The following is a 23523-nucleotide window of genomic DNA, read 5'->3' on the forward strand; positions in this document are numbered from 1 at the left end:
AAAAATTTATTTAAAGAAAGAAAAACTTCTGTACATTTGTGCATCACATCCTCCATCAAAGAAAACCCTAGTAACCCTGATGGTTACTATCTCCTTCTCTTCTTCTGAATCAAATGCCTACTGAGTGTCCAGCTGGGGTGTGGCTCCCTTTATGGGGCAGGGAAGCTCACACTTCATTTAGTCACAGAGGAGCAGTAATTGGCATTTTGATTTTTTGCACAAAGCCAAATGATGGGGGAGTAAAAGGTATTAGCTTTGAATCTCATAGGGAAAAAGTTATATCCGTTCACTCTTATAACTTGGATTATGACCTTTCTTCCTTTATTAAACAGAAGAATAACCATGAGAAAACTGACCCTGCTTTTAGATATTCAGTGTTAGATGCTAAATGTTTAGATAATAAAATGCTAAAATCTGGGCATGTTTGAGAAGCAGCAACATGGGGTGGCTTTCTAGTATTTCACCCTGAAATGGGAACACAGGTTGTGTTGCAAAGCTCATGGCCGTTCTTGAAGGATTTATCCTGAAGGGTCCCGTAGGTGGAGAGGAAAACAGGGCAGACAGAAGATGTGACCTTGGGCAAGTAGTTTAACCTCTCAGAACCTCTGCTTCTTCATGAGGTAAACTGAACAAGAAGACACACAAGTAATAGAATAATAGTAATGAGCTGCTGTTTATAATTCAGGGTTACGTGCCAGTCGATGGGCTAAGTACCTTATATTCAACACCTCACTGAATCCTCACAACAAACTCACCAGTAGGTTCTCTTATTATCACCACTTGATGGCTGAAGAAACAGAGGTTTAAAAGATTAGAATAACTTGCCCAAGCTCACATTTAGTAAGTAGCAGAGCTAGGGCTTGAGTTCAAGGAAGCCTTATCCTAAGCCCATACTCTTCACTGCTTGTATACCCCTCCCCCATCCTCATCCCTCCCTCCCTCCCTTAGGCCTGTAAGGTAAATAACGCCCCTAGCACATTGCCTAGCACACAGCAAAGTCATCCATAAAAATGAGTACCCTTTCTCCCTGTCTCCTTGGACACCCTTTTATTGACATGGAAACTGGGGTCCAGAGCAATTGATATGAAATGTCACAAATTATATATTTAGTTAGTGTGCAAACTGATGCTACAATGCAGAACTTCTGATGAATTCATTCATCCATTCATCCATCCATTCAATAACACCTATTTATGGAATAGGTGTCAGGTATTGCCTTAGGTACTGGGGATACAGTGATAGATAATGCCACATATCACAAGAATATTGGAGATGGTAAGGCATAGTGCCTGCTAAAAAGGGTATTGTTAGATAATCTTTTGGATCAGATGGACCGAAAAGGTAAAATAAAGTAGAATATTAGAAAACTGTCACAACAACAAAGCAGCAAAAAAGGACTGGGAATACAGAGAAGGGAGGCTTTTCCTGGTCAGGGTGTGAGGGTGGGCTTCCCGGGAGGAGGTGATGTCTGAACTGGGACGTTGAAGAATGGATAACACTTTGAGAGGAAATAATGAGGGTGGGAGAGGATATTCCAAGAAGAGGGAACAATATGTTCAAAGACTAGGGGATAGGATAGAAGATGGTGGAGACAGAGATCAGGAAGGGCTAAGGGGACATGGAGGGGAGGATGATGAGACCTTGGAGGGTATGAAAATCTACATATAATAGAGGCCCCTTAGCCATGCTAAGGCTCTTGTACTTAATGCTGTAGATACAAAGGGACACTGAAGGTGGCTGAGTAGGAGAATGATACCTGGAGTTTCATGCAGGAAGGATTAAAAGGGGGAGAGAAATAAATAAGATGTTACAGAGCACCAAGTTGAGCTCCCTGTGCTTTATAGCTTGTTCCCACTAGCTATCTATTTTACGAATGGTAGTGTATATATGTCCATCCTAATCTCCCAATTCGTCCCACCCTCCCCTTTCCCCTCTGTGTCCACAGGTCCATTCTCTACCGTCTACGCCTCTATTCCTGCCCTGCAAATAGGTTCATCTGTACCATTTTCCTAAATTCCACATATATGTGTTAATATATGATATTTGTTTTTCTCTTTCTGGCTTACTTCACTCTGTATGACAGACTCTAGGTCCATCCACATCTCTACAAATGACCTAGTTTCATTCCTTTTTATGGCTGAGTAACATTCCATTGTATATATTTACTACACCTTCTTCATCCATTCATCTGTTGTTGGACATTTAGGTTGTTTCCATGTTCTGGCTACTGTAAATAGTGCTGCAATGAATACTGGGGTACGTGTATCCTTTTAAATTATGGTTTTCTCAGGGTATATGCCCAGTAGTGGGATTGCTGGATCGTATGGTAGTTCTATTTTTAGTTTTTTAAGGAACCTCCATACTGTTCTCCACGGTGGCTGTATCAATTTACATTCCCACCAACAGTGCGAAAAGGTTCCCTTCTCTCCACACCCTCTCCAGAATTTATTGTGTGTAGATTTTTTGATGATGGCCATTCTGACTGGTGTGAGGTGATACTTCATTGTAGTTTTGATTTGCATTTCTCTAATAATTAGTGATGTTGAGCAGCTTTTCATATGCCTCTTGGCCATCTGTATGTCTTCTTTGCAGAAATGTCTATTTAGGTCTTCTGCCCATTTTTAAATTGGGTTGTTTGGTTTTTTAATATTGAACTCCATGAGCCATTTGTATATTTTGGAGATTAGTTCTTTGCCCGTTGCTTCATTTGCAAATATTTTCTCCCATTCTGAAGGTTGTCTTTTCATCTTGTTTATGGTTTCCTCTGCTGTGCAAAGTTTTTAAGTTTCATTAGGTCCCATTTGTTCATTTTTGTTTTTATTTTCATTTTTCTAGGAGGTGGGTAAAAAAAGATCTTGCTGTGGTTTATGTCAAAGAGTGTTTTTCCTATGTTTTCCTCTAAGAGTTTTATAGTGTCTGGTCTTACATTTAGGTCTTTTTTTTTTTTTTTTGGCTGTGTTGGGTCTTCATTGCCGCGCATGGGCCTTCTCTAGTTGAGGCAAGCAGGGGCCACTCCTCTCGTGGTGCGCAGGCTTCTCACCGTTGTGGCCTCTCCTGCTGCAGAGCACGGGCTCCAGAGCCCAGGCTCAGTAGTTGTGGCGCACGGGCTCAGCCGCTCCCGGGCATGTGGGATCCTCCCGGGCCAGGGATCGAACCCATGTCCCCTACATTGGCAGGCGGATTCTCAACCCCTGAGCCACCAGGGAAGCCCTACATTTAGGTCTTTAATCCATTTTGAGTCTATTTTTGTGTATGGTGTTAGGTAGTGTTCTAATTTCATTCTTTTACATGTAGCTATCCAGTTTTCCCAGCACCACTTATTGAAGAGGCTGTCTTTTCTCCATTGTAAGTTCTTGCCTCCTTATAGATAGCTAGCAGGAATAAGCTATAAAGCACAGGAAGCTCAGCTTGATGCTCTGTGATGATCTAGATGGGTAGGATGGTGGGGTGGGGTGGGAGAGAGGTCCAAGAGGGAGGGGATATATGTATACGTATAGCTGATTCACTTCATTGTACAGCAGAAACTAACACAACATTGTAAAGCAATTATACTCTAATAAAAAAAAGAAAGAAAGAAGATGTTATTCTTTCTTAGGTTTCTTGAATGAATGACTGGGTGGATGAATGGACTAATTTATAAACCTGTTGAGTACCAACATCTTCTGAGCATTGTTTGTGGTGCTGAGGGACAGGGATGAATAAGCACTAGTTCCAGCTGTTCAGGAAACTGGGAGCTTGCAGTCCAGTAGGAAAACCAACACTGCACAGGCAAATAGGATACAATGTGCCCCCTGCCATGCAACACAGGAGGGAAGCAATTCATCTTGTGTGGAGGAAGTGGGGAAACCTCAGAGAGGAGACAGTAGGTGAGCTCAGCCTAAGTGGATGAGTGAGAGGCAGGAGGAGGTGAAGAACAAGGCATTCCAGGGCATAGTTGCTGAATGAAAGAATGAAGTATATAGACTGGAGATCATATATAACATAGAAATTAAAAGCGTATACTTTAAACTCAAGCTTGGGATCAAAATTCCATTCTTTGACCTATCACTGTGTGGGCTTAAGCTCTTAACAGCCTCCCTGAGCCTCAGTCTCCTCATTTGTTATAAAGATGCAGTGGGATTGTGCACACAAAGACCTTAGCCCAGCCCTGTCACTTAGTATAAGCTCAATAAATGGTAACGGTCATTATTCAAATCATATACATGATGGGAGAACACTTAGGGGTCATCATCTCTCCCAGCCATGGGGGCACACAGGAATTCCCTCTACCTCCCTCCCACCCTAGATTCTACTATAATTCTCCAAGAATGGTAGAATTCCCTGCTGTCCAAGAAGCCCACTGCAGGGCTGTGTACTCTTAAGTATTGAAAACTTCTTTCTTTTGATTTTTGATGGGTTGGCTGCAAGCCAGTGAGTCCAGTTGTGCCCTCTCAAGGAAAATAGAGAACAGTAACTCTATATTTTCATGAAAGACATTCAGATATTTGAAGGCAGGTCTCATGATACACTGAAGTGTTCTTATTTCGTCAGTACCTCCAGGTCATTTATCATTTTGTCATAAAAGAGCTACCCACCTCTGTTTGCCCTCTACTTTCCCAGGACACATCTTAAGGAGAGTCCAGAATCAAACAACCCAGAGCGGAGAGACACCCTTGCATTTTCACCCTGTGCCCTGGGATTGCAGAAGTCCTTTTAGCAGCAGTGTCTTCACCTGGCTCTTCCTAACTTGCAGTCGAATCTGGTCTTTCCACACCAGGGGTGGTGAAGTCTGATGACTTTATGTTCTACTTGTGCAACTGATCTTTTTCTAGACCTAATTCAAGACTTTATTTGTGTCTCGTTAATTATCATCTTGTTTATTTTGTACCATCAAGGGGAAATCTTTGGGATATTTTCTCCATCTGACACATTTCTCCTAGATTTGGGATTTCTGTGGAATCGATAAAAAAGGGCATCCTGTACCTTTACACTATATTAAAAAACAAAACATCAGATAGGACTAGACCAAGAACAGAGCGATCTAGCCCATTAGAGACCTTTGGGTGAGACTGTTCTATAAACTTTAAACGCATGGCACCCAACTGGTACCATCCAGTCCACATTTCTGTATCTTGTCCACTAGGCTCTTATAAGAAACTTTAATAACAAAATAATTTCCTGAAACCAAGCTTCACAAAGCCTGCTTTGCCCATTGGCATGACACACCTCACAACACCACCCAGAAAAGGAAATGACATTTGTTTTCCAAAGTTTCTAAGTAAACACCAGTGATTCCTTAGTAATCTCTAAATTTCTTTCTCAATATTCACAATTTCTTTAACAATCCTTTCTAGAATTTTGACAAGGATCAGAACTCATGTTTCTTTCTCATGTGAAAGTAGAAAATGTACTCATCTCTAGTTTTTTGGTCCAGGATTTCTTCCTGAGCCTTCAAAGACTGAGGTATGTGCAACTTATTTCAACACCAGGGGGTTAACTCAGTCAATCAACAAATTCTGATTTAGTAAGGCCACATCAAAGACACTACTCTCTGTATGTACGTATCATCTTTCACCCGGGCTTAGAAACCTGAATTCATTGCTCTCCCATTTTTCTCACCTATCCAGATTCAATTTCCTCATCTAGATATTTGCTTAACATTTCTAGATTGAGGACCATTTTCCTTGATTAAGAAAACAAAAGCGGAGAGTAGAAAACCCTGCCTCTCCCCAGTCATGTAACATTATACCATCTGCTTCAGTGCTGGGTCTATCCTTGCCTTGTCTTTAATCCAAAAGAAACAGCACTGTTTTGCTGTCTTTAGAGTATTTTTTGTTGTTGCTTTTCAGATTCAGCCCCTTTGCTACATTATACCTACAGGTTCAAGCCAGACTTTTATCCTGCGTTCCAAGTCCCTTCTTCAATCTTTCTTTATTTTTATTTTTATTTTTTTATTTTTTAAATTTATTTATTTTTGGTTACATTGGGTCTTCGTTGCTGCGCAGGCTTTCTCTAGTTGCGGCGAGTGGAGGCTACTCTTCCTTGCCGTGCGTGGGCTTCTCTTTGCGGTGGCTTCTCTTGTTGCAGAGCTTGGGCTCTAGGCGCGTGGGCTGCAGTAGTTGTGGCACGCGGGCTCAGTAGTTGTGGCTCGCGGGCTCTAGAGCGCAGGCTCAGTAGTTGTTGCGCACAGGCTCCGCGGCATGTGGGATCTTCCCAGACCAGGGCTCGAACCCGTGTCCTCTGCATTTGCAGGCAGATTCTTAACCACTGCACCACCAAGGAAGTCCCTTCAATCTTTCTTGTGTGTCCTTCTAAAATCAGATCCCTCAGAGAGTTCCCTGTGCAGCCTCATTGATTTGTATTGATGCTGTACTCAACAAACACAGGTTGAACTGAATCAATCAATTTAATTTACTTTTTTGAGTGGAATAATTTTCAACTTTTTAGCCTACAGTTTATTTTTTATTTTATTTTATTTTTTTTTGTGGTACGTGGGCCTCTCACTGTTGTGGCCTCTCCCATTGCGGAGCACAGGCTCCGGACGCGCAGGCTCAGCAGCCATGGCTCACGGGCCTAGCTGCTCTGCGACATGTGGGATCTTCCCGGACCGGTGCACGAACCCGTGTCCCCTGCATCGGCAGGCGGACTCTCAACCACTGCGCCACCAGGGAAGCCCCAGTTTATTTTTTAGACTCTTCCTTTCCTCAGTAGTCAAAAGCACTTTTGGGGATCTTTGAACACGGAATCAAGTGCAGATTTCTAGGGAATCTGCTTTCCCAAAGCATTGGGTGCAGGCAGATTGTGCCTATCCCAGGCTTGCCTTACTCTCAACCTCAGCAATGTACTGAGATTTCCATCACCTCACTGCTACCCACCAGAGAGCTTCCTTGCAGGTCCTAGTGAAGTCTCAAGCAGCATTGCCCCTCACCGTAAATGCAGTAGAGTGTAGTGGCAGAGGGCATGGGCTTTGAGATCAATCAAACCTTCTCTCACACTTACAAATGTGTGACCTTGATCAAGTAACCTCACATCTCTCTGCCTCAGTCTCCTCTCTTGAAAAATGGGGGTGATCATAGTCCCTGCCTCCTAAATCGGTTATGAAGATTAAATGAGATGATGCATGCAAAATGCTGAGCATGGTGCCTGGTACATAGTAAACATTCAAGAAAATGTACCATTGCCATTACCACCCTGTTGTTTCTTCCAGTGTCTAGTTCTATAGTTCCACGTGGAGTATTTGCTGTATATCTTTAAACCTCAACTAGAGTGTAATCCCTGACTTGATTACATATGGCTAAACTTTATCTGGTGACTTCACTTGAGATTAATAAAAGCTCTTAAATAATTATATATATTTTTTGTCTCCATGTAAATGGAAGGGTCATATGGCTGGCTGGATTGTCAGCACTTGCTTGGGAAGAAGACTAGAGACTCTGTGCCTATCCAGACTGTGCACTCAACCATGTCTCCAGCGGGTCCCATGGCTGCTGGTGAGCTGCAAGCCCTTCCAGGGCAGGGATGTGACTGCTACATCTGGGAACCAGGATGCAGCTAGAATGGCACGGCCAGAAAGCGAGCAGCCTCTGGCTGTGAGTAGAATAGCCCAGTTACCTAACCCTCACTGCCACCCCTGCTTGTGACCACAGTCGACTGGTTCTTCCTTTGCTCCCGTGCCCTCACACCATGCTCTTTCCTAGACAAAATGCAAGGATTCCACTTGCTTAAGTGAAATAAAGTAGTCAAAACTCAACACAAAACGACTTGCTATTAATGGAGTCATGTAAATCAAGCCACTTGTCCCTGAGTGAGCTCTCAAAAAAGCAAAGCAAACTTTGTCACTCCCTACTGAAATTCTTCTATAACCCCTCATAATCGAGTTCAGATCACCTAGCCTGACAGCACTTAGTCCCTGCTTACATTAGAGGGAATGGCACTTAATGGCCCGTAACTTTTTTCTCAATGGAGAATAACAGACTGAATGAACAATCCGTTCTTTAAAGTCGTGGCTTTTTAACCATTTCCTTTTGTTGGTAACGCTGAATGCTTCTCTGATTGTGTATTGGTGTGTTGTTTTTCCATGCTGGGTCTCGTGTTGCTCTCCGGTTCACAACTATCTAATTCTTTAGACATGATTTCCTGCCCCCTTAGAATCTCTGAGAAGTCCTAATCTGGTCTTTGCTGCAATTCTCTCAATGCCCTCAACACCATCAGTGATGTTCTGGAGCATGAACCGGCAGTAGAGTGCTTACAGCCAGAATCCTCAGTAGCAGTGTGCAAGCATCTCCCTCAGACTGGCTGGGTTTCAGCCCCTGCCTTGCCTCTTGTTCTCTGGCCTCTGGTCGGCTCTAAGATCCTGTGCTCATCCACAGGCCTATTTCATTTAAATCTCTAGCCAGGCCTTCTGTACCCAGTGCTCTGGGTACGTTGACTTCCCACAGGCTCCTTACACATGATGGTGATAATCTAGAAAGCTGCACTGGGGGTCTGGCCTGATTCAGTCTTGGCAAAGCCAGGATGCTGGAAGGTAGCTCATGACCCCATTCTGGGAGCCAGAGGCTGCAGCTGAAGAACAAAAATTCTAGTCCTTCCTTTATTAAACAGCTTTTTGTTTTGTTTTGCTTTTAGCTACATATCTATTCGTCATAAAGTTTTTCTTGCTTTTGAATTTTATTGAAATGATATCATACTATATGTGGTCTCTGCAACTTGCTCATTTTAAATTCTTTCTATATGTTTCTAAAATGCCTCTATGCTGCTCATTCATTTTCACTGTTGTATATGCAATATTCAGTTGTATGTGCCACAGTTAACTGTTCTACAATTTATCCATTTTCCTGTTAATGGATATCTAGGTTGTTCTTAGTGGTTTGCTACTATGAATGATGCTGCTATGAACATTCTTGTATATGTCTTCTGATCCATGTGGGCAAAAGTTTCTCTGGAATATATACTTAGGAATGAAATTCTTGAGTAGTAGGTATGAGAATGTTCAGCTTTACAGCATAAAGACAAATTGTTTTCCAAAGAGCTGTGGCTGTTTACACTCCCACTAACACTGAATAAGAGCTCCCTTTGTTCCTCACCCTTGCCAAATACTTAGTATTAGATTTTATAAGTTTTGGTAATTTAATAGTTTAAAATAGTTTCTCACTGTAGTCTTAATTTGCACTTCCTTAATTACTAATGAGTATTCTTCTGTGAAATGTATATTTATGCCATTTGTCTATTTTTATATAGAGTTATTTGCCTGTCTCTTATTGATCTTTAAGAGTTCTTTACATATTCTGGAATACTGAAAATTTGTTATATTTGTTGCAAATATATTTTCCAAATTAGTGGCTTTTCTTTTTTGGTTATATTTGTTGTGAATGTATTTTCCAAATTAGTGGCTTACCTTTTCCTTTCCTTTATGGTGTCTATAGACTACCAAATTGAGGTCAAAAAGATTCTTAACTTTTCAAGTACATATTAAAGTCTTTAATTTTTATGACATTGATTACATTTGTTGCAAATATATTTTCCAAATTATATGGTTAAAGATAAGGTTCAATTTCATTTTTTTCCTATACGGAAAACCAGTTGTCCCAGAATCACTTACTTCCTGTGAACTGCAGTGATACTGCTGGCTTATATCAAGTTTTCATATATGTAAGATTATGTTTGGGTTTTTGTTTGTTTGTTTGTTTTTTAACATTTTGGCCACGCCATGCAGCATGCTGGACCCTAGTTCCCTGACCAGGGATCGAACCCGTGCCCCCTGCAGTGGAAGTGTGGAGTCCCAACCACTGGACCACAAGGGGAGTCTCATGTTTGGGTGTTTTGGTGGCTTTCAGTAAAGTATTAAAGTTGGCTCCAAAAAGGTTATACACATTTTTTTTGTTAGATTTATTCCTAGGCACCTCATGTTTTTATGCTAATGTAAGCAATATCTTCTTTGTGATGTCATTTTTTAGAAACCAATGCTGAGATATAGGAATGCAATTGATTTTTCTACTTTGATATTATTTCCAATTACATGATATAGGCTCTTATTATTTTAAAAAATTATCTGTACATTCCTTTGGGTTTCCATGTGGTTAATTCTATCATCTGGAAATGACAAAAGTTTGTTTCTTCCTTTCCAAACCTTGTGCCATTTTATCCTTGTCTTACTGTACTGGGTAGGGTCTCCTGTGCAATACTGAAAGAAGAGGTGATGGCAGGCATCCTCTTTTTTCACAGATTTTAAAAGAAATCCTTCTAATATTTTACCATTAAACAATGGTATTTGTTACAGGGTTTTGGAAGATATCCTTCAAATTAAGAAAGTTCTGACCCAGCAATTTTACTTCTGGGTATTTATCCTAAGAACACAAAAACACCAATTTGAAAAGATATATGCAGCCTTATGTTCATTGCCGCATTATTTACAATAGACAAGATGTGGAAACAACTTAAGTGTCCACTAATAGATGAATGCATAAAGAAAATGTGGTATATATACACAATGGAATATTACTTGGCCAAAAAAAAGAAGGAAATCCTGCTGTTTGTGACAACATGGATAGACCTTGAAGGTATTATGCTAAGTCAAATAAGGCACACAGAGAAGGATAAATACCATATGATTTCACTCATATGTGGAATTTAAAAAAATGAACAAACAAAATAAAACAAAAACAAGGTCATAGATACAGAGATCAGAGTAGCGTTTTCTGAGAGGAAGGGGTTAGGGGGTGGGTGAAACGGGTGAAGGGGATCAACTGTATGGTGACGGGTGATAACTAGACTTGTGGTGGTAACAACTCTATAGTGTATACAGATGTCAAATTATAATGCTGTACACCAAAACTTATATAATAAAAAAAATTAAGCTTCAAGAAGGCAAAATAAAAAGTTCTTTTTTTGCTAAGAGTTTTTATCCTAAATGAGTGTTGAATTTTGTCAAATGATATTTTCTTCTTCTATTGAAAAGCCCATATGGGCTTCCCTTTTAGTTTGTTAATATGATGATTGTTAAGTCACCCTTAGATTGCCAAATTTTAAAATTAATTGGATTAAATTTTCATTATGTTCTTTTATCTTTTTGAATCTTTGTTATGTCTGTGGTTGTGTCTGCCCTTTTCATTCTAATTTATTTCTTCTCTCTTTAAAAAACCAATTTAAGAGGATTGCCTTTAGTCTTTTATTAACTTTTCCAGTGAACCAACATTTGGCTTGCTTGATCCTCTCTGTTTTATCTTTATTCTCTATTTTATTTATATCTGCTCATATATTTATTATCTTTTTTTTTTTTTTTTTTTTTTTTTTTGCGGTACGCGGCCCTCTCACTGTCGTGGCCTCTCCCGTTGCGGAGCACAGGCTCCGGATGCGCAGGCTCAGTGGCCATGGCTCACGGGCCCAGCCGTTCCGTGGCATGTGGGATCTTCCCAGACCAGGGTACGAGCCCGTGTCCCCTGCATCGGCAGGCGGACTCTCAACCACTGCGCCACAAGGGAAGCCCTATCTTCTTTCTTTAGGTTTATTTTGTTTTTCATTTTCTAAATGAAGTTGGACACTAAGCTCATTAACTTTAAGCCTTTCTTCTTTCCTAATAACAGTATTTAAGGCGATACCTCTAAGGACCACTTTCACTGCATCTCATGAGTTTTGATCTATGGTTTTCCTTTGCATATTTAGTACATTTTAAATTTCCAAGTATTTTTTAAAATATCAATTTTATTTTTTTTGATCCATGAGAAATGTATATTTTTACTTTCCAAATGCATGGTTTTAAAAAACATATTTTGGTTACTGATTTCTAAGCTAATTACATTGTAGTATAGAATGTGGCCTGTATAATATGGCTTCTCTGAGATTTACTTTATGAACTAATATCGTCAATTTTTGTAAATCATCATGTAAACTTGAAAAAAATATACATTCTCTAATTTGGGGGTGCATGTCCATTAAATTAAAGTTATTAAGTGCAATGTTCAAATTTATAGTAATGTTTTGTTTGACTCTCATTAATTGAGAGATGTACTAAAACCTCCTGCCATGATAGTAGAAATTTCTCCCTGAAGTTTTATCATTTTTTTGTTTTATATATTTTGAGCCTATTACAGTTAATACATACAACATTTAAAACTGTCATATCATCTTGGTGAGTTGATCATTTTAAAATTAGGTAGTGACCCTGTTTATTGCTAATCATGATTTTGGTATTAAAGCAAGTATTAAAGGTATCTGCTTTTAATATAATTACCCTAGCTTTATTTTGTTAGTATATACTTGCTAATTTTTTTTTTTTTTTTTTTTTTTTGCAGTATGCGGGCCTCTCACTGCTGTGGCCTCCCCCATTGCGGAGCACAGGCTCCGGACGTGCAGGCTCAGCGGCCATGGCTCACGGGCCCAGCCACTCCGCGGCATGCGGGATCTTCCCGGACCGGGGCACGAACCCGTGTCCCCTGCATCGGCAGGCGGACTCTCAACGACTGCGCCACCAGGGAAGCCCTACTAATTTTTTTTTTTACTTTAAACCTTTTACTTATTTATGTTTTATATGTGCCTGCTAAATAGCATATAATTGGGTATTGTTGTTTGTTAACTTTCACTACTATTATTGAGATATTTAGATTTGTTTCTACCATCTTTCTTTGTGCTTTTTATCTTTTTTAAAATGCTTTTAAATTTCTATTTAGAATTGAGTGGGGGTTTTTTTTGGTTGATTATTTTTTCTTATTTTTTCTCCCTTTATTTTCCCTAGCTGATTTGAAGTTATACATTTTTTTCTATTCTTTTCATAATTACACTTAAATTTTAAATAGGTAATTTTTAATACCCTAACAAAGTCTAAACTTAATCAGTATTTTAAACTCCTTTTAGACAACATAAGGACCCTGGAACACTTCACTTCTAATCATTCAACTCCCAACTTATGTCCATTTTAGTCTGGTATTTTAGTTCTATCTTTGAAAAAAATCCATATTATTTTATACTGACAATGTTTATTTGTTTTACTTACATGTCTATTATTTTTTGCATTCACCATTTCTTCTTGACTATTTCAGATTGTCCTCCTAGGTTTATCTATTTTTTTTCCCTTCAAGCATATTTACTAGAATTTTGTTTATAGATAGTTAAATCTTTTTTTTAAACTGAATGTTTGTTTATTGTGCACTTGCTCTTGAAATATAGTTTTTCTGGGTATACTGTTCTAGCTTGAAGGGGTTTTTTTTTTCAGCCTTTTGAAATTATTATTCCACTGTCTTCTAACATCCATTATTGCTGTTAAGAGAGCTGTTAGTAAAAATTTTGTTCTTTTCTTAAGTGAATTATTTTTTCTCTTTATCCATTTTAATATCTGTCTTTGGTATCCTACATTTTCACATCATTGTGCCTAGGTAAGTGTGGATTATTTTAAATTTATCATGATTTCTCTATCTCAGGCTCCATGTATCTGTAGATTTATGCCTTTCATCCACTTTGGAAAAAATAAAGCTAGCACTTATAAACCATGCATTTGGTGCCAGACCTTGTTCTAAATGCTTTGCTCAGTACCTCAGCCATTATCTCAACCATTATCTCTTCAAATAATACTCAACCTTAATTTTCTCTATTCTCTCCTTCTGAGACTTCAATTAAACATACACCAGACCTTCTCATTCTATCCTCTGTCTATAAGCTACTCTTTCCTTCTTTCCATCTCCTTCTGTTCATGTGCTGCTTTCTGATTGATTTCTTGAGATACATGGTCCAATTCACCAATTCTCTCTTCTGCTGTGTCTAAGCTACTGTTTAGTGTATTCGCTGAAGTTTTAGCTTCAATGAATATAGTTTTCATTTCTAAACTCTCTATTTATTTGATTATTTTTTTAAAAAAAATCTCCAATCATTAGTTTTTATTTGAAAAAATGTAAACCTAAAGGATTAAGCATTATATTTAGTTGTTTCTTTCTTTTTTTTTTTTTTTAGATGTTGGGGGTAGGAGTTTATTAATTTATTTTATTTATTTTTGCTGTGTTGGTCTTCGTTTCTGCGTGAGGGCTTTCTCTAACTGTGGCAAGCGGGGGCCACTCTTCATCACGGTGCGCGGGCCTCTCACTATCGCGGCGTCTCTTGTTGTGGAGCACAGGCTCCAGACGTGCAGGCTCAGTAGTTGTGGCTCACGGGCCTAGTTGCTCCTCATCATGTGGGATCCTCCCAGACCAGGGCTTGAACCCGTGTCCCCTGCATTAGCAGGCAGATTCTCAACCACTGCACCACCAGGGAAGCCCTAGTTGTTTCTTTAGTCTCTTTTCATCTAGAACAGTCCCCTAGATTCCTCCTTCCCTTTTTTTTTAAATGGCATTGACTTTTCTCACTTATTTTGCAGATTGTCTCTTAATTTGAATTTGCCTGATTGTATTTTTATGGTTAAATTCAAGGTAAGCGTTTCTGGCTGAGGTGCTGCATAAGTGAACATGTATCTTTCTTAGTACATCACAGCAGGAAGCTCATGATGTTAGTTTGATTATGGTTATGATTGGTTAAGGTTAAGGTGGTGTTGTCTGTTCACTTTTATTTTTCTGCTTGCTAATTTTTGTATGTAATCTTCTATTTCTTTAAATGTTTCCCACAGAGACATAGTATATTCTGTATTTGATAATTATAGTTGAAGTTCTTGGCCATTTAAATTTGTTGATTTTGCTTGAACCTCATTCTTAGTGGCTCACTTCTTGGTGTTTGGGGTGATTTTTAAAATTATTATTATAAGCTCATGGTTTACTGAACATAATCTGTCTGAATCCTGAGAGCCTAAACTGAGGCATGGTTTCTTCCATATAGGATCTATAATTGGTTTTGGAGTGCTAGAGACCTGGCTTAATATGGGAATCTCAAGGTTAGCTCCCCTACTTTTTGTTAGACCCAAGGCAACACTGGATTTCTGTTTTTGTGTTTGCTTCCTTCCTGGAACATGTAGGCTTCAGCATACCTTCTTTTCTCTCTCTTTTATGGCCCTGAGAGATTTCTCTCACTTACTTAAGAGCCTAGCAATGTTTTCAAAAGTATCTTGTTGCAGTGAATGGGCTTTTATAGTATTTAGTCCACCATTCCACTGCTCCACACTTCTTAGGAACCACATTCTGTATCCTTGGATGAGGTGGCCAGTTGGGTATTTAGTTTAAAATATTTTTTTCAGGTAAAATTATTACGACAGTGTTTTTTAAAACCGAGGGTTGCAAAATTAATTTTATGGGTCACAACAAGCACTAAAAATGAGACAGAATAGAAAGTAGTAGTCTTTTATATGTAGCAAAATTCAATATTATCTCTTGAAACATTTTATTCAATTATATATTTATGTGTACTAACTTGTGATATAAAACATATTTCTTGCTGCTGTCACGGGAATTTTTTTTGTAAAGCAATTGTCTAGGGCACACAGCTTTGAAGCCTCAATGACCCTAGAATCCATGCAATGGAGAGAGGACCCAAGGCTTCTTCAGGAAGAGAATCTTAGTCTCGCCCTCACTGGGCCCATCTCTGTTATAAAGCCACTGCTTGACCAGGTGGCTACTGAGGCTAAAAACAGAGGTAAATACATAATAAATTGATTATTGACATTTGTTGAGTGAGGTAATCTGTCATAAACCTTGAGCATCCCTGCATGTCTTTGCTGAGTGTGCCAAATAGCAAGGCCTAACCATCCTGTGTCCCTGAGCCACTCCTGCAGCCAGCCAAGTAGACTACTTGCTTCCTGGGAAAGGGGGCTGGCTTATTTACTGCTTGCCATAAAAGCTGCTGAGTTCCTCTACTGTGGCACAATCCACTGTGTGCATAGCTACCATCAGGGCCTATCAGGCTACACCCTGGCACTTAGATACAGGGCAACTTGTACCACACTGCTGCTCCTGCTGTTTGCTGTGTTGTGAGTAAAAACTCCCTTGCTCTGATGCACTGAATATCACTGTTTACTTTCAGCATGTAGAGTGTAGCAAATCCATCCAAATTCCTTGGTTGCTTAGCTACCAACTTCAGAGTCTTTGCCTACGAATGGCATCAGGATTCAAACTCAGGAGTGTCTGATTTTAATATCTGTGTCATTTTCAGGGCACCTTGTTGCTTTATTATCCAGGAAATTATTGTTTCTTCTGTTCCTCAGCAGTAGTCAAGGTAAAAACCACAGAGTGTAAGCCAAACTACTTCCCTCTTCCTGCCTAGGGTTCATTGCGATTTCTCTTGTCATAATGTGTGCTCCTGCTGCCACCTGCTGACAGCCTCAGACACCCTGCTATTTCTTTGTAAACCCCTTATCTGTGTGAAGGAAAAGCCATCGGGCTCTAAAACAAAAAAGCAAGAAGCTCAATGCAGGGATGCAGGCAATCAACTGGTAAACCATCCTCAAAGTTGGTAAAGCTATAAGGGAGGAATATTCCGTTACATTCCCCTGGGGACTAATCTTTTCTCCCTCAAAGCTGATCTCAGTTTTCACCAGATTTTACCTGTCTCCAGGTATTGAAAGAAAGCACAGATTCTGTTATCTACTAAATTTGAATGGTGGCCTCTTGCTAAACTGTGGTGTTCCATCGCACGTAACACTGACCACTACACTGACAACCAACAAAACCAGAAGGTAACCAAGAAGAGTCTAAGTGGCTGCAAAGCTCGACTTGACCTCTTCATAGACGGTGAGGCTCAGAGCAATCAGGCTGCTGCATATCATGGTCCTTTACTCTGGGCAGCTAGGACCATCAGGAGAATCCATTTCCTTTGTCAAGGACGTCCATCTCTCTCTCTCTCACACACACACACACCCTACAGAACATAATGACTTGTCATCTGGGGTGGATTGTTGGACTTTTGTTTTTCTTTGTTCCCCTTGCCTTCACAAAACGGAAAAAAACCCTTCCTGGGGGTGGGAGAGCTTATTTCTGACTGTTGGAAAAAGAGAAAGCAGGAATTGTTGTCACAACAATTGGGAGCTCATCAAAGCCTCATTTTGCTCATCAGCCATCACTGCCCTCCGTCCTGCACCCCCGCGTGTTCCTCTAATTCAATGCTCGCCTGATGAATAACTCCTAGGAACAAAAGACCCTTTCAGGCTGGCGCACATCATTATCAGAGGAGACTTGCATAACTGTCGCAGACGACTCGTGTTTTCAGGCCTGTCTCTAAATCTGGTTATTCACAACCTTTATAGTTCAATATTATTGCCTAACTGTGATCATTTTCTAATTATCCTAATAATACTTATTAAATAATTCCCATTAAATCACTTGAACCAGAGCAGCCCAGGCCATCTCAAATACAACTTAACCTAATAAGCATCGGTCATTCATTAAGCACCAGGGCAAGCTCTTAAAGGGGCTGAGTAGAATATTAAACTGCAAAGGAATATTATTATTGCACAAATGTTATTACAAGTTCGAGTGTATTAATTTCAATGCCTGGTTTGCAAATCTTCTGTTTGGTTTCCTTTGGGGCCGCTCTCTGTCACTTGACTCTTTCAGTCTCCTGCCCCTTGTTAATCTGCATCTGTCACCCACATAAGGACAATCAAGGAGAAAAAAGCCCATAAACTTAACAGGGGAATTAAATTACCAAGGATATAGAGGGAATGAACAGAATCCATCTTCTGGCCAGGCAAATACACCTTTGAAAACACCATAAGCTGGCCGAGTTTCTTTAGCTGATAACTGCAAATAGCCTTTTTTTATAGTGAGGGTGAGGGAGATTTTCAGAAGCTTTAAAAATTTGGTTTCCAGACTTTAAATTTCAAGCAATAAAGATCAGAGAGTCAATTCGTTTAAAAGTGTGAATGGATATTTAACATTTTGTAAAATAATATCAGTAGCCATTTATTAAATGCCTACAATGTGGTAGGCATTCTTGGGAGACTCTTGGACCACCAATACACTTAATTCTCCAAATGACCTGGTAATGTGAGGATTATGAGCTCCATTTTTCACATAAGGAATCTGGGAGCAGAGAGGTTAAGTGATTCTCCCAAAACCACACAGCCTAAATGCAGTGGAACAGAATTTGAACACAGGGCTCCTTGACGCTTACAATTTTACTTACCCTACCATGCCATACTGCCTCCCCAGAAAAATGAAACATGTCCTAGCTTTGCTGATTTATCCTTTTCACTTCTAAGGCTCTCACTGAAATTAGCAGACTCCTAAAGACAAGTGCCGAGCCTTCTTGATTGGGAATATGACCAAACATTTCATTGTATTGAAAGCCCTGACAATGGCTGTACAGGTAGGCAGGGACTCCAAGCAGTGAGAAACAGTTACCACTTTTGTCAAGAACCCTACTTCTGATGGGTGGATTTGGGGTCTCTTTGCAAGGAAATGCACCGAGTATTGTAAGAAAAGGAGCAAATATTTATTAACATTCTCTCCCATGCCAGGCACTGTGCTTGGGCTCCCACACATATTGTTTTAGCCAATCCTCACCACAAATCCAAGGAACAAGTATAATTAACACTCCCACTTCAGAAACACAGAAGCTGAGGCACAGAGGGGTAAAGTCAGACTCCATTTCCAGAGAGACAACAACCACACAGCTATAGAAGCTGAAACCACAGGGCCTCTCACGTGGACTGGCCCTTGCAGGGCTCTGGGAGCTGCCCCACAGGTTTGCCTGCATGACTTTGTATGAGCTTCGGGCCTCACAAAATCTGGGTCTGCCCCTGCTGGTACCATTATTCTCGAATAACTGAACTTTTAAGAGAACTGAAGCCCTAACCTTTCCCTATGTTGTTTACATGACCACACACAGAGATATGTGTTTTCAGGGTCTGCTTTCTCACATTTTATATCCCAAATACAGAAGGCTAAAGACATCACATCAGAAATTAAAGAGACAATACCCCCAATATACACACACATATATATATCACTGAATCGCTTTGCTGTATACCTGAAACTAACACAATATTGTAAATCAACTGGGCTTCAATTTTATAAAAGAGACAATACCCCCCCCCCTCCACTGACCCCAATTCACTAGCAACACCACTGCTGGATGGTTTCCACAAACACACAGATTTCTTTCAGTTTCATTCCTCACTCAAAACTCTCTGCTGGTTCCTTATTCGTTACGGCATTCCACGTCTTTTTACTTTTGGTCTTTGCAGGTGCTGTTCCCTCTACCAGAATGGTCTCCTCACCTCCCTGGTAACCTCCGGTTCCTTCTCCAGTTCTTGCCTTAACAGATCACCCCCTGCAGGTGATTAGCCTGACCGCCCCCCTTCCCCATCAAGATCAGTTAGGAACCTCGTGATTCTGTCCTCATTCCACCCTAATGCTTGTTCCCATCACAGCCCTCGTCCCCCTGTATTGTGGTTTATTCTCACGTCTGTGTCCCTCAATGGACCATAAACTTCTCAAAGGCAGGAAATGTCATACTTAGCGTTGGAGACCTACTGTCTTAATGTCCAATACAAAGCAGGCCTTCACCAGATGAATTCTGTTTGCATCTAAGAATCTGAAGCTACCAGTAGAACAGTTATTATTTATTGCTTTACCTTATGCCAGGTAATGTGCTAATTTAATTTCATCATATATATATTTCATCATGTATATATATATATATATATATATATATATATCTCCTTTAATCATTATTTCAGCTCTACAAGATAGGAAGCCACGATTATCCAAATTTTAGAGGAGAAAACGAAAGTTCATAAAGATTTAGAACGTGACTGGCCCAAGGCTCTACAGCTGATAAAGGGAGCTACAGGTGGTAAAGGGAGAAACCAGGACTTTGACTCCAACTCCAGGCTTTGAATCACTACCAACATTGCTTGAACACCCAACTGTTTCTCCTGAATTTATCTTAATCCCTGAATTGCAAAGAACATTCACACTAGCAGAAGAGAGACTGGACAGACCAGAAATCCAAGGCCCACAGGTTGACTGATGCCCTGGGAATTTCAAACTGGACAACCAGTTTGATTTTGAAAGTGGGAAGCACTTGTGGATTGAGCACCGCAGGTCCGTGTTGACAGTTCCACAGCGGGTGACAAGGTCTCACCGTTTTGCCCAGATCGTTAGACCGGCACTGTTTTCAGACCACAGACACGGGCCCGAGCCCGCTGCCCCAGATCCGCCCGCAGGGATGCCTACCTGCTTCTCCTCTCAGCGCCTTCTCCAGCCTCACGCCCTGGATCTCGGAAGCCCTCTGCCACTCCTCCACCTCTTCCAGCTGCCTCTGGATGGCCTGCAATGCCAGGATCATACGTCACGCAGGCACTTTCAACGTGCAGAGTCATGCAAGGGCGCCAATTCTGCCACCTACTTTCCAAGAGGAAGAAGCCCTCTCCCTCGTGATGCCACCTCCTCGATTAACTGGGTAAGAACCCGTGAATTCCCAAAACAACTAGAACTTGACATTTCCTTTCTTTAAGTATGAAAACATAAAGCAAGGAGCCTGTGTGTAAGCTCAGTTTGCCCCCAAGGAGACATTAAAACACTCCCCTTTGACCAGGCCAGTCACACAGACATGCTCTCAGGCAGAGGCTGCTGCGCTGGGTGGGTGGTCCTTGTAGTTCCTGGACTCCTCGGAGCCTCGGCCTCTGACCATGGTGATGGCACAGCCATCAGAGCTACAGCCCCTACCCAGAGTAGGACAGGATCTCCGGGGGCAAATACAGGGCACGTTTCTTCTCCCAAGAAGAACCAGCAGACACCTCCCAAGAAGCTGTTCTGGGGCTTCCCTGGTGGCACAGTGGTTGAGAGTCCGCCTGCCGATGCAGGGGACACGGGTTCGTGCCCCGGTCTGGGAAGATCCCACATGCCACGGAGCGGCTGGGCCCGTGAGCCATGGCCGCTGAGCCTGCGCGTCCGGAGCCTGTGCTCCGCAAAGGGAGAGGCCACAACAGTGAGAGGCCCGCATAACACACACACACAAAAAAGATGTTCTGGAGCAGCAGATGCGGGCCAGCTCCCGGGGCTCTGGGTGTTCCTCTCCTGGTTTGTCCTGCTCCTGTCCTCAGCTACAAATTGGCAACCTATTCTTTCACTGCACCACGGGGGCTCTTTATTGTCTGTGGAAGTGCACTGTGGCTTATTACTAGCAGTTTATTAAGACGAGACAGAAATGTTTATCCCATTAAGGCACCCCCTCCATAACCTTAACCTAACCATCAAGGCACCTAGCAAGGCTTGGGGTCATGACTGCGTTTGCCTTTACATGTTTATTTTCCCTACCAGCTATTTCTCGCTTGTATATTAGGAAGGAAAATGAAGGGAAAACCTGTCCTCTGTACATTCCGTTCATCCCCGTCCATTTTCTCTGCTTTCAAACACACGCTGCCAAAAGGCACATCTCTTGGCAGAACAGATTTTGCACCTGGCAGACCAGGTGTGTTCAAGGAAGTGGCAGCTGTCTGGGCAGGTAGAATGTGTGTGTTCTGCCTTTCCTACCTTCCTCTACCTCTGTCTCACTCCTCTTCCTCCTTAACTCCACATCCTTCTAAGTCTCCCCTGGATTCAAAGTACAATCGCTGAGGCATCTGCAACCCGTGAAGAGGCCCAAGCAAGGGTAGCAGTGGGGAGGGGTGGGGACGGAGCAGCCACCTGGCTTCTTGTCTCAGCTGAGAGTGTTTAAGCCCCGAACATAAAACCTGAAATAGATGGGAATTCTATCTAAAACTACTTGTAATTTTATGCCCTCTTCCTCTCTGTCTCTCTTTTAAAGACAATTATATCTTTATAGATCTGTCTCTTGCTGGCACGGCTAGAATTGCTAAAGGAAGGGAAACATTAAAATGACTTTATTACTGATTACTTTGCAATTATGGCTCTATAATTGTTATGGACTGAGTAGTGCCCCCCCCCACCGCCAAATTCATATGTTGATGTCCTAATCCCTAAAGAGACTGTGTTTGGAGATAGGGTCCTTAAGGAGGTAAATAAGGTTAAGTGAGGTCATACCAGTGGGCCCTAATTCAACAGGACTAGTGTCCTTATCAGAAAAGGAAAAGATACCAAAATTCTCTCTTTCTCTCTCTTTCTCTGAATGCACACAGAAAAAAAGGTCATGTGAAGACACAGCAAGAAGGCAGCTGTCTACAAGCCAGGAAGAGAGTCCTCACCAGAAACCAATCCTGCAGGCACCTTGATCTTGGACTTCCAGCCTCCAGGACTGTGAAAGAATAAATTTCTGTGGTTTAAGCCACCCAGTCTGTGGTATGTCATTACAGCAGCTCAAGCTGATTGATATGGTGGTCATTCTTTAGAAACTAAGGATGAAAATCTCAAAGATTATACAGGACTGGTATGGGTGCTAGTAGATTAGGCCTCAAAAGGCCATCTTAATTCTTCTGTTATCACTGCCTACTGTCTGGAGTAAAAACAGAAGGAGGGGAAATTGCTGAGTTTGCCAATCCATTTCATAAAGACTTCTCATGTTCTCAGAAGGAAAAGTTGACATGTTTCAAGAAAGCCTGTTTCAGAAGTTGAGAATGGACAGAGGAAATTTATGGGAATTTTTCCCATCCACTAGGGGAAGGGGGTGGCTCCCAAGTCAGTCACTAAGAAGAGTAAAGGAGGCTGGAGTAAGTGACTTCCTGCTTTTGTCAGAAACAAATTACAGGACTACCTGGCCTGATAAAGCAAACAACTGGAAGAAGGGATGTAGGGTATGCTGCATTAACATGAGTGGTCATTTTAAGTCCTTCTATCCTAAAACCCAATTGTCCCTCAAGGCTAGGTTTGGGGTCCTCAGGGAGAGGGGGTGTGCCTTGACTTTCTGCTTCATTTTGCAGGTGGGCAGATCAACTTGGGCAGAAATGTTTGGAGTAAACAATCAGGCCAGGAAATCCGTAGCAGAATGCTAGATGCTTGTGTGTTCAACTAACCTTGGAATAGAGACAGCCCCAGTAGTTGTCAGCTCAGCAAAGACACTGTCAGAAAGTCAGGGGAAGGTTGTGTCCTCACAGAGGACAAAACTAAGGCCACTCGTGTGTGGCACTAAGGGCCTGGGATTGTTCCCAAGGCCGTGTGTTGGCTGCTGTTCCAGCTCACTTTGCAGGACACGCATCTGCAGATGGAAAGGCAGCTGGGAGTGGGCCAACTCAACACCTGGGCCCTCCAGGCCCCAGAGTCCCACCAGGGATTGAGTCAGAGCCTTTAGAATAGCCACAAGCCCGGTTGCTCAGAGAAGAGAGACCTATCTTTCCCCAGTGCAATACAGATTTCCAAAGGCTTCCACATCCAGATCCCCAGGATCCCAGACCCACTCACTCAGCTCAAGTTTGTTTTCTGACCTGAGCTTTATGAAGTCTTTTTAATTCTTCTTGCTTAACCAATTGTTTTGTTGCTTTTTCTAGCTTCCTTCTTCTTCTTAGTGTCTTCCTCTCCTACAAAAACCAAGAAGAAAAAAACATCTTGAAGAATGAAATTGAAATTTACAAAATACTATCACAGACTCTGCCCTCTCCAACCAAACCACTGCTTAGCTTCTAGAACAACAATGTCAACAGAACTTTCTGCAGTGATGGAAATGTTCTGTATCTAGGCATAAGATTGCCTTTCCCACTTCACTTTGCTTGTACAAATACGTCATTAATACCACTGGGTTCTCTGT

At 41.4% G+C, this 23523-nt stretch overlaps 1 protein-coding gene across 4 annotated transcripts in view; it reads right to left on the bottom strand.

Annotated features, from left to right (window-relative positions):
• The window catches only part of MICAL2 (microtubule associated monooxygenase, calponin and LIM domain containing 2), a 227673-nt gene that overhangs the window by 11048 nt on the left and 193102 nt on the right, over positions 1-23523 (bottom strand). For all 4 annotated transcript variants that reach the window (XM_081239973.1, XM_081239972.1, XM_081239970.1 and 1 more), the window contains 2 exons: positions 23204-23296; positions 20061-20154 (listed from right to left, as the gene is read on the bottom strand). In XM_081239973.1, coding sequence (XP_081096099.1) covers positions 20061-20154; positions 23204-23296 — 187 coding nt within the window. The remainder of the gene's footprint in view (positions 1-20060; positions 20155-23203; positions 23297-23523) is intronic.

The sequence above is a fragment of the Mesoplodon bidens genome, assembly GCF_964165515.1.
Source record: "Mesoplodon bidens genome assembly, chromosome: 7".
Lineage (NCBI taxonomy): Eukaryota > Metazoa > Chordata > Mammalia > Artiodactyla > Ziphiidae > Mesoplodon > Mesoplodon bidens.